General features: G+C 32.8%; 1 protein-coding gene across 1 annotated transcript; it reads left to right on the top strand.

Annotated features, from left to right (window-relative positions):
- Nucleotides 1-5,236: 5,236 nt before the first annotated feature.
- On the top strand, nt 5,237-6,292 carry LOC125186049 (uncharacterized). The gene is made up of 3 exons (XM_048082367.2): nt 5,237-5,821; nt 5,888-5,920; nt 6,092-6,292. Exons 1-3 carry the CDS (start codon nt 5,366-5,368, stop codon nt 6,287-6,289), a joined length of 687 nt encoding a protein of 228 aa, XP_047938324.2. The 5' UTR covers nt 5,237-5,365; the 3' UTR covers nt 6,290-6,292.
- The last annotated feature ends 6,264 nt before the right edge of the window (nt 6,293-12,556 follow it).

Below are 12,556 nucleotides of genomic sequence, written 5' to 3' on the forward strand. Positions count from 1 at the left end.
AATCTCTCAAGATCCCAATTTTACTTATAATAGGAAAAATTATCCGGATTAGGCAATTTTTATGGATTTTGTAATTTTTAGTTTTGAACTCACACATACATGTATTATATATTTTTTTAATTTTTTACATATAATATTTTAGTATCTCTTTAGATATATAAACTATGAAAAAAATTAAATCTAGCCCAGCCCAACCCACATACCATGTGGGCTTTGGCTGACTTAGATATATATCTCACCAGGGTTTGGCTCGGACCACAAGCCCACTTAACATATATTTCCGATGTTTTTGCCAAAGTTATTTCTTGTGTTTTTGCCAAAATTATTGGTAATAAAAGTTTCCATATTCAACTTCTGAATCACTCTAGACATGTACTAGAATGAGCCTATATCTCACCAGGGTTGGCTCGGACCACAAGCCCACTTAACATATATTTATGATGTTTCTGCCAAAGTTATTTCCGGTGTTTTTGCCAAAATTATTTGTAATAAAAGTTCCCGTATTCAACTTCCGAATCGTTCTAGACATCAACTGGAATGGGCCTATATCTCACCAGGGCTGGCTCGGACCACAAGCTCACTTAACATATATTTTTGATGTATTTGCCAAATTTATTTCCGGTGTTTTTGCCAAAATTATTGGTAATAAAAGTTCTTGTATTCAACAATTATTGTTGGTTGAGAATTAATTAGAGCAAAGTGAGTTAATATAATTATTTCAACATAATAATTACATTAAATGGGAAACATGCAAAACCAACAAAATAAGACCAATTGGACTTGATAAAAGAGCACGTTAACAAATAAACTAAAATAAAACTCACGTCGGCTCTAACAACAAAAGGAGCCAAGTCCAACAACAGTAGAAATTTCACATGATCTTTGATTTTGGTGATATTATTTTCAAACCTCTCCAAATGAAACATGGCAATAAGTGTAACCTTTTCCAGTTTAATATGATGCATGGCGCCGTCCTCACAATTTTCACATCGATATTGATCTGCTCTTGATAGTGTATGAGTTTCCAGAGCTATAGTGAGATCATGACAACCTATAATAGATAATTCCAGGCCAAGCGATTCATCACCCCTCCGAGAAACCCTTTCACATGAACAACATTCGAACTACAAGTAACAAAACCATGTAAATGTTAGTGCTTCATGGAAACTTGTCAAACAAAACAATGCTAAAATCATACACGGTTGACATCAATGCTACCAAAATCACAAAATCTGTGTATCATGCATTGCAAAATAGCATTCATGAAACAAGAGTGATTTAAATTGTCCAACCTTGCTCCCTCTAAATAAAATGTACTCATTATAACCAGATAAAACAGCAGAGCTAATATTATTTAAGAAATTAGATTACTGTAAGTGTGTAATCAATGTGCTCATTTTTCTTCACGACGGATTTGTTACTGTCGTCGGGGCTCTCATATGGAACGCATTCCCAATAATCATGTAAAGCAATTTTTTATTATTCATCTTAAAACCAAAAAAACAAATGGCAGATTGCCTAAAAAGTCACAAACTTTGGGGAAAGTTTGGTTTTTCCAACAAACTATAAAACTTTTGCCAAGTCATGCATTTGACATGCCACGTGGTATATGTTTTTAGCAGAAATATGTTGTTGGGTCGGGTATTTTGGTAAATTTGCACGACTCGGTAAAGTTCGTGACTTTAGGCGCAACTTTTATAGTTTGTGGAAAAAACCAAACTTTGCCCAAAGTTGGTGACATTTTAGGCAATTTACCTAAAACAAAATAATTTCAACAATATTCAATGCATTGCATTTTCAACTACGGCTATGGATGTCAATTGGGTTAACCCGCTCGGGTTCGGGCCAACCCACTCGGGTTGTCGAGCTATTTGGGTGCGAGTTATTTGAGTTGTGAATTTTTCGGGTTATAAATTTTCGACCCTAATCCTAAATCTTCGAGTTTCGAGCTAACCATGGGCTATTAGGGTCAATAGTGATCTTATGTGTTACTTTCTATCAAATCCAATATTCTAACTTATAAAAATATATATTGTCGCAATAGTAAATTATTATCAAAGTTATCAAGAGAAAGAAAATAATAACAATTGAAAAATGAAACAAAATACATTAACATATCGTGAATCTGACAACAATTAAATGAAAATCATGCATTTCAAAGGAGTTGAATGACATTCTTAAATTGTGTAACCAAAAATAAATTCAAGTAGTTAAAAAAGATAGTATATAGTAGTATTTCAAAGGAGTTGAATTTCATTCTGAATTATGTACCCAAAAATAAATTCTAAGTAGTTAAAAAGATATACTCCCTCCGTCCCGGCTAAAATGACACATTTCTTGGCCGGCACGGGGTTTTAGGAGTTATTGGTTAAAGTATTTAATTGGAGGGAGAAAATGTGAGTGTAAGAGTATCCACAATGAATGCCCTAGTAGAAGTCCTAGTGAGAGCCCTAGTGGTTGCCACGTCAGCATACACTATCTTTCTACAATGGTGGAGCCCTAGTGCATGCCCTATCTCTTATCCACTTTTCATTTCAATTTTAAATCATTGTTTTTTAATTTTGTTTTTATTTAAACTAAAATACCAAAATATATTATATTAAACACCACAAATGCAAAAAATAAAAAACTACATTACTTAATTTAAAAGTGAAACTACATCATATACTTAGCTTAAAAAACAACTACATTAAAACTAACATACTAAATTAAAAAAAAAAAACCAAACTAGTCATCTAAATTTGGTGTGTGAAAAGTGAAGAAAAATGGAGTATTTATAGTGTTTTTAATTAGGATTTATATAATTTATATAAAAAAAAATAAAAAAAAAAAACAGAAAATGATAGGGCTCGGGCTCGGGCTCGGGCATCGGCCTGCAATGGGCGCCCGATCTCACTCCCGACGGATCGGGCGAGAGATGGGGCGCGACCGAACTTTCGGTCGTCCTCGGGCATGCCCGAGACTTGCAATGGATGCCCGATCATGCCCGAGCCCGATCTCGACCGATCGGGCGTGAAATCAGGCATCCATTGTGGATGCTCTAAGTATTAAAATAGAAAGATAAAGAAAGATGAATATTTTAATATGAGTGAGAAAAAGTGGTTGGGTGTATTAATTGGAGAGAGAAAGTTTCCAAAAAAAGAAATGTGTCATCTTAGTTGGGACAAACTAAAAAGGAAAACGTATCATCTTAAGCGGGACGGGGGGAGTAGTATAGATAGTAGTATGTCAGAAAATAAACTCTATGGAGTTGAGTGACATTCTTCTACATCAATAACTTTTGAAGCTTCAACCGAATCATTGTCTTCGAGAGGAAAGACGTAATGCAACGTTTAATATGAGTACATATTAATAACATCTATATTCCATAGAACCCTAACTTTCAATTTGAGAGAAAAAAGACATAATTACCATATATACTTCGTATCAATGTTGCTAAGCATATAACCCAAAATTTTAATTATATTTTTATTTTAAATGCTCAACCCATGGGCTAACCCGCAACCCACCCGGGCCAGCCGGCATAACCCGCCAACCCGAACGAGTCAGCTCGTGTAGCCCTATCTTGCATTTGGGTTGCGATTTTCCTGCCCTTACTCTATGATTTTACCGGGTTATTCGGATCAACCCGCGGTTTTCGGACTAAATTGACATCTCTAAGTCTACTGCCGTGGAAATAGCTTGAAACTTGAATAGTATATTGAAAACCTCTTCAATTTTTTCCTTTTCCTTGAGACCGTAAATAACATGTTAATAAATATTTGTTAGTATAAACTATAAAGTAGTAATTAATTAAGTATAAGTAAAAGGAGTACACTCTGTACTCTATTTTAATTACTTGGGGTAACTGCTTTTAAAATAATCAATTTTCCAAAAATTCTGGTTTTTCCCACGAACTTTAAAAAGTTCGTGTAATATCACGAACTTTGTCGGGCGTTGCGATTTTCCCATTTGACCCGACCCGGGATTTTTCCGGCAGAAATAGTGCTGACGGGGCATGCCTGAAATCTGATGTGGCAACCGTCTAAAATATGTAAAATTTCAAAGATTTCAACCTTTAAAACAACGTCGTTTCATAGATTCAACCTTTAAAATTTCATAAGTTTTATAATTAGATTTCAACCTAATTTCTTCAGAATCAATCGCGATATTCAATCGCGATATTCAGAATCAGAGATTCAATCCCGCTTTCACTTCAAAGATTTCAGAATCGCACAAACAACGTTCCGATTTGGCACCATGGAAGGAGAATGGCTGCTGCGGTCTAATTTCAGTGAATGGGGGTAGGAGAGACTTACGGGTTTGGCACCATGGAAGGAGAATCGTTGCTGCTGATGTCTCCTGTGCAGCGTCTCATGTGTTGCTGCTGCTCGTGCGGCTCGACGGCGGCGAAGAGTCGTCGGTTAAGCGGCAGCGTGAAGTTAGGCGGCTCTCTCTCTCTCAGAGTTAGGCGGCGGCGTGAAAGTTAGATTGGGGATTGAAGAGGTAAAATTGGGTAAAATTATAATTTAGGTTAAGTTAATTTTGCTGTAAAAAAAATAAAAATTTAACATGTCATTGCCACGTAGAAAAATAATCCACGTGGCGACCTACTCTGCCGGAAAACCCGATATGGGAAATCGGCAACCAACTACAAAGTTCGTGATATTACACGAACTTTTTAAAATTCGTGGGAAAAACCGGAATTCTTGAAAAGTTGATGATTTTAAAACCAGTTACCCCTAACTACTTTAAAATTTGTTGAGATTAGTCCATAACAGTTTATAATCAATATATTAATACAAAAACAAATATCTTAAAGGAGATTTATTATTATTATTATAGTACAGTAAAATATTTTACTTTTATCTAGTTATAGTGATTTATCTATCTTTTCCTATCCATTTGAGATGTGTTTTCATGTTAGGATTAGTATATTAGTATTTTTTTGATACCACTACTTATTTTGTTAAAATTTCAGAATATATCATTTAAATAAACTTAATTAACTCATTAATTAGATGGGCCTAGTAAATTAATCTGATCATTCGGTAAACTTATTCAATTATGTTTATTAGCGAGTTAGTTAGTAACTAACTTTATTAGAAAAAATCATTTTAGCTAATTAATAGGAATATTCAGCGCAACGGTTTTGACTGTTTGGAGTAAATAAACGTAAGTATAGTAGTAATAAATAAACGGTTTTGGCGAATTTGCAGAATGACTTATTGGAGTTTGGCAGATGAATTCGAAGATTATGTGCGTTTTGACGGCGTAATGCCGATGATTACATTTCCAGATACAAATAAAGTGATAGAGAGGGGGATATTGTCTGCTTGAAGAGAGGTTGAAAAGTGACTACGACGCCGTTTCATCTCAGTGTAAAATGGCTTATACTAAAACTATCCGTTCTGTCATGAATATGTTAAAAACTGTAAGCGTCTCCGGCAATTCAGACTACCAGATTAAGCTAATTCAATTGGAGATAGAGCATATAAATGCCATGAATGTGTCGAGCAAGATAGCGAATTATGGTTTCGTATTCAAGATGATGAGATTGGTGCATCTCTTGTTATTCGGCCTTGTTGTCATTCTTCCGACCGTGATTGCATCGAAGAAACCTAACGATGAATTTGCACAATTCTTCAAGAATACGGGCCCCTTTTTATTTACTGTATTGTTTGCATTGCTGGAGATTTATGTGAGGATGAATCTGTTTGATGTGCATGAAATTCAGAAAAGTATTAGATGGACCCGAAAAGTTATTGAATTTATTCGACTAGTTGTGGAATATGACCGGCCCGAGAGCAAGCCCTCGACTCAAATTCAGATAGAAATTCTGGTGAGGTTTACTTGTTCACTTCATTAAGTTTAAACTTATATGATTTACTATCATTATTTTGTGCAGAAGAAGAGGGGAAGAGCTCTTGAAGCTTTAAAGGTTTGCTTGTTCATATATATCATTAAGATTAAGATAAAATCTAGAGTATATATGTATGCCAATTGCTAAGATTTACTAAGGTAGAGGAATTTGAAAAAGAGATATTGAATCTTTAGAGGTTTGGTTGTTCATATGAATAAGAGATTTATCAGATTTTATCATCTTGTCCAGTTAAATGAAGAGAAGGAGCAGAAGTGGAGACCATGCTGTAATTTAAGGTTGGTTGAAGCATACAAAAGTGCAACCTGTTTTTTCAGGAGAGACGATTTTCACTGGACAGATGTTATCCCAATTTTAATTCCTGTCCTGTTGGTGATTCTTATTTGTTTGTATGTTGTGGAATTTTGGGATATTGCAACACATCAATAATTTAATATGCATGGTTATTTTTTAGTTGCACAATTAAAGTGGTTCATTAAAAAATAATGAATTTGCCTTGATTAATGAATTGGGAATTCTGAATCAAGTTTATATATGCAGACTTATGAGTCCAATTAATTGATGAATTAGTTTACCAATCCAGATTGTATGTTTTCGTTAAGTTTTCTTTTGTCAATCATTACGTGAATTTTTAATTTTGTTAAATTAACTGTATTGAGTCAGGTTTCTTAATGCTACTCCTATATGCATATTGAGATTTGAGAATTGCATACGTACCTAATTACTAATTTGAATGCTTTTGCAATGCTTATAGTAGTAACTTTAAAATTTGATAAGGAAATTCGAGAAGTCAAATGAGGGTTTGTTTTTTGCATACCGACTTACGGAGCCTATAATTGGCTGATAAATTCGTGTTCGCATATTTTGCCAAAAAAGAAATATAAATCCTAGTGTTTGGTTCATAATAAATAAGTTCATTACAAAATAGAAGAATTCTATACCCCTAAATGGGAAGATGTCAAATTTGTAGAATGACATAGATTTTTTGAGATTATGTTTTATGTATTAAATGGGAAGAAAGTATATATTCCATATTAATGTGAGATATAATTTTGGCCAAAAGAGTGTTATGTTGTCGATAAACATATTAATGATGGAGTGCATTAAAATGACAACACCTCTTAAAGTAACATCATACCATCATTCCTAGGCAATCATTTGTCATGTGGACGAATAATCAGCTGTCATGTGGCAATCATAAAAAATACTCAAGGGTAAATTTTCTCGGCCAGCAATATCCACTACGCTAGACAAATTTCTTTTCGACCAGCAATATCCAATACGCTTGACAGCAATATGTAGATTACTGTGTAGCATTTATAATATTATTAGATACGTGGTGTCACAGTGTCACTTTAAGAGGTGTTGTCATTTTAACACAAATCTATCCATGAATATACAATTTCAATACAATCAATAAAGAAGTCAGCGTATTGCTTAGATACCTGATACACGTTGAAAGAGTGAGAGTGAGAGTGAGAGTGTTCATTTGTAAATTTGCATCCTTATCAATAAGAGAAGCACCAAAAAGGGACATTTATGCCATGAAAGAATTTGGAGCTCAATGAAAGTATGAATTTTGCTAGGATGTATACATGAAAGATTCCAAATAGTCCAAAATTAGAAAACGAAGAAAGAGTACTAAACATAAACAAAATTAACAAAATTCAAAATTTAGTACTTCCACTATCCCCAAATAATTATCCAATTTAGTTTCAGGGTGGATTTAAAAAAATATTAAAGGATGTGAATTGAAAAGTTTAGTGGAATATGATGAGTCTCAATTTTATAATTATGATTACATTGTGAGTGAAATGGAATAAACCTACTTAACATTTATATGGCAAAATAGTGAACATGGATAATTAATGGAGGACGGAAGGAGTAGTATTTTATTTTTAAAATAAAACTAATCAAAATCAAAAATAATATTGTCCCCGTCTATCAAGAAGTCATTTTTTTTCCTTTTTGATTCATCAACCAAAATTAGTCTTTATCTATATATGGTTTCGAATTTGATGCCTAGCATTTTTATAGTTCAATCATTTTCATAATTAATATTCGACCTTGTTTAGAATTATAATTATAATTGAATTGAATTTAAAAATGAAGGTTCCAATTCATAATTCGCACTTTCATGGTACGAATGAACCCACATAGTAGATAATTGTTCCAAACCTCGTAATTAGAATTTTTCATACAAGAAACTCCTTTGTCTGCCCATTTTCACTAATGTTTAAAAATATTTACTTCAATTTGATTTTTATACTTATTTTTCAGTATTTTAGAGCCCTAACAAGTCTTATATATGTATCCCTACCCTAATGTTAGAAATTAGAGACCGGTCACACATTCATTTTATTCCCTAATAATTTTGTGCTTAACAATACAAGGGTATACAACAATTAAATTGATAATGTACGTATTTTAATTTCTTGGACGGGGGAGTAAAATGGATTTGCATCTTTTTATAGTAAATATTCTCTCTTTTTTTCCTTTCCTTTGTATTATATGCAATATTATCCATAATTGTATTTGCATTATAGTAGTAACTATAGTGGTCACCTTATTCATTCGGAAACCTACAGATATTATAGATAATTCATTATTAAAATATATTAATATTAAGGATTGAATTTTGCACCTGTTCATGAAAATTCTCTGGAAAGCAAGCTCGTCTTTTAAAATTTCTTCAATGTGAATTGCTTATGCTAATCTTATTGAAATAAATACCCATACTGGGTTCAAACCCTGCCACCCACTAGAGACGAAAGACTTTCGGCTTTAATCCACAAGCCTAATCGAGCAGGATTAGTTGGATTCTGCCAAAAGGCGGATTCGATACACCCGTGGTTAAACAAAAAATAAATTACCCACACCACCTTTGGACAAATATATATGTGGAAGGTTGGAGAATTATGTAGCAACTAGATATTAATAAATAATCTAGAAACGTAGCTTTAATTTTCTAGTCTTTTTTAAGTTGATTCTTAACCGACTTAGACTAGCTATAAATATTGGAAATAAGTGCAGGAATATGCAGAAGAGAGAAATTAAGTAGATGAAGTGAGTATAGCACTCATCTAATTATTGCAAATTGAAATATAGAACTTGGAAAAGTATATTTTTCAAGAATTCAATTCAAATATTGAAATCAATTGACCATCATTCACTATAGTTAGTAAAAGATTCTAGATATACGAAAAGTAGTTGAGTAACTCGAAAAATATGATCATGTCAATGACAATCAAATGATACACATCCCACCCTACATACCATTACCTAATGTTATTATTTCCCATGGCCTCCTTTTCTTTCTTAAACATAAAATCACCTTATGTCTTGCTTTTGAGTTTGATGTCATTAGGTTTGAGTTAGACACGCTTAAGGTATCATTAGCTATATTTTTAAACTAAATAATTTGAAGGATACAAATGGTTAGAGCATCTCCAACCATTCCACTAAACTCAAACTCATTTTAATGTAAATCTCACACTAAATATTGATTTTACTCCAACCATTTACATTAAACTCAACCTTAAAAGAATATTCTCTATATTATACTTTTTTTACTCATAAAATTTGAAAAACTTTTAGGTATTGGTTTAGTGTAAACCTAAAGATAGATATTTTTTTTTCAAAAACTAAAAATAGGATTGGTTTTTTAGTACTATTGGAGCTAAATACCTATCCCAAAAATAGGATTGGTTTTTGAGTACCCTTGGAGATGGTCTTAGAACGAACTAAACACAAAAAAGAGAAATTACCTCAATCGGCGAAATGCAGTACCCTCACAAAAGTATGCCATCGCCCAAGTAAATTATTTATAAGGTTTTTCAAGATAAAGCAAATAAAAACTTCTGTTTACATATAAATTTGGAGAAGTTTGGTCTAGTCAATTGTCTTCAATCCAAAACTAAAAAAAAGTACTACTATCTTTGTAAACAAAATGAACAGAAAGTCAATCAAAACACAATTTTTGCAAACAAAATGAAAACATACACAAGAATTAATAACACACAGACATATACAAAAGAATTAAAAATATGCAACAGACACATGCAATATACACAAGTAGCTAGTGGGTCAATAGAGAACTATAGATGGCATAAAACATACCAGATGCTCCAAACTTATACACTATCCGTCCCTGAAAAGTATGAATTATTTCATTTTTAGTCCATCTCTGAAAAGTATAACTTTCTGATTTTGGAAACTCATTTTCTCTAATGAAGTATGACTCATTCTCCACTAATTTTCTTTCTCTCTCTTATTTTTCCAATTATGCATTAAAATGTGTGGCAAACTAAATGTTCATGCTCTTTGGATTATGGTTTGTGCTACCAATTCAACCACTTCTCACACAAGTATACTCAAAGAATTAGATACATTCAGTATGGGATGTGTTAAAATGACAACTTCGCTTAAAATAACACTATACCACCATTCTTAGCCAATCATTTGTACACGTGGACGAATAATCAGCTGTCATGTGGCAATCATAAAAAATTCGCAAGGGTAAATTTACGCGGACTGCAACATCCAATACTCTAGACTGCAATATCCAATACTCTAGACTGCAAGGTGACGCGACCTGCAATATCTAATACGTTAGACTGCAATATCCAATATGTTAGACTGCAATATATAGATTGTTGTAGATTGCTGTCTAGTGTTTATACTATTGCAGTCTAGCATATATAATATTGCAGTCTTGCGTGGTGTTACAGTGTCATTTTAAGAGTGTTGTCATTTTAACGCACTCTCATTCAGTATACATGAAGAATTATGAGCTAAACTTTAACTATGGTAAAATAATACACAAACTTAGTTTGTTGTCAATTTACCACGATTCAGTCGGTGAAATTAAATCCAACATGGCACGCCATGATGTATAAATAGTCGGCTGCATAGGATTTAGTTTAACGGAAAACTAGATTGTGTTAAATTGACTACAAGTTAAGAGTTAGTGTACTATACATTTCACCACATTTAAAGTTCATATATTTTTTGCTATTTGCCCAAGAATTAAATATGTCAAGATTAGCAAACGAACTGAATTGGTGTCAAGATTAACAAACAGACTGTGCGTCATCCCTAGAGTTGGTTGGTCATGTAACTGTCGTGGAATGTGGTCACCTTCCGGTTCACTAATGTTATAGATATGGTAGTTTCTAAATGCACTTAGATTTGTGCAATCAACTTTTTTGTACGAAATGATTTTAGTGTACTTGGACCTTTTAAGATAAACTGTGCGCACACTTAATTGATGCCTTGGCAATACTAATTTTGTTAAACTTATATTTTCTACAACTATCTACAGTGTACCAAGTACTCAACCATGCATATATTTTAAAGTATGTAGGTTGAGTCAGAGGCGGATCTAAAGAGGGACATGGGGGACCCATGGAACCCCCAACTATTTTGTGAGTGAGTATATATAATTCATATTAATGATAATGCTAAATAGTTCAGTAGCACGGTTGGCTTCCTTCACAGCCATAACAATGATATGTGCGACGAGTTCGATTCCCAGCAACACAATAGTTTGGTGTTTATTTACTTTTTCTTACTGATTCTACTTACAACTTTGTTTTTCCCTATTTTTATTATTTACAGTTAAACTTGAGTTTTATCTTTTTTTTTAATTATACTTGACTATAACAGAAATTACTAATTTTTTTCTTACATTTTACATTGAATTTTGTATTTTATATTTTATGTGCTGATATTTATAATATCACTTTTTTTTTCTATGTGTTACATTGCTACGGTCTAAAATTTAATCAAGTCTTTCTTTTTTTTAATAATTTATATTTTATTTTATTTATTTTTCAAAACTCACTTTTCCGACAATGTTTTTTTACGTGGGCATTGCATCTATCAACAATAACCTTACACATATCTCTATTTTTTATAATTGATGCTCTAATTCGTTAGTGCTAAAAATTACCACAATATTAGGAACACTAATTTGGACCCCCCACCATCAAATTCATGCGTCCGCCACTGGGTTGAGTAGTGATGATCTTAAAGCTGTTGAGCTGAGAGGTGAGTGTCTTTTAAAGCTGTTGAGCTGAGAGGTGATTTTAAAGATGTCATTCATTTTTATGAACTCTTCTTCTGCAATTTAAACTCAAACTTATGTTCGATCTAGTTATGTACTGATAAGCCGATACTATGATACTTTTAAGTCTAGTCCAATTTATTCCAATTTATGATAAATTATGTTGATATTCTTCTTTCTTCCTTGTTTCTTTAATCCTTTCTCAGTCACAGTAACACAAGCTTACTATTTTTTGTAAGTACAGTAGAGACAAGTAAATCTATCCATGGTATTATAGATGTACGCTCAAATGATACCGCCAACCATGATGTTTTGATGTGGCAAATTGAAAATTGAGGATAGAGCATATATAAATGCCACGAATGTGTCTAGCGAGAAAGGGAAATTTGGTCACTCATTCTTTACGTGGAGTTGGCATTTGGCAATACCTCTTGTTACTTTGTTGTGTTGTTATTATTCCAATTGTTATTCAAATGAAGATATCTGATGACAATTATGCACAATTCTTTAAGAATTTAGGCCTAAAATATTTACAGTGTTTTCGTTATTTTTGTTGATGGAAGGTAACGTGGATAATAATCTACTGAATCTACACCAAAATCAGAAAATACTAAGAGAAGCCAAAAAGT

Source organism: Salvia hispanica, chromosome 2 (assembly GCF_029641045.1).
Source record: "Salvia hispanica isolate PSC_SH4W2 chromosome 2, Shi_PSC_v1, whole genome shotgun sequence".
Lineage (NCBI taxonomy): Eukaryota > Viridiplantae > Streptophyta > Magnoliopsida > Lamiales > Lamiaceae > Salvia > Salvia hispanica.

Bases quoted from the DNA above. Each gene is read 5' to 3' on its own strand.
- LOC125186049 (XM_048082367.2), top strand. From the start codon at position 5,366: ATGGCTTATACTAAAACTATCCGTTCTGTCATGAATATGTTAAAAACT. The intron at 5,822-5,887 runs GTGAGGTTTACT...TATTTTGTGCAG, and splicing joins AAATTCAGATAGAAATTCTG to AAGAAGAGGGGAAGAGCTCT. The intron at 5,921-6,091 runs GTTTGCTTGTTC...CATCTTGTCCAG, and splicing joins GAGCTCTTGAAGCTTTAAAG to TTAAATGAAGAGAAGGAGCA.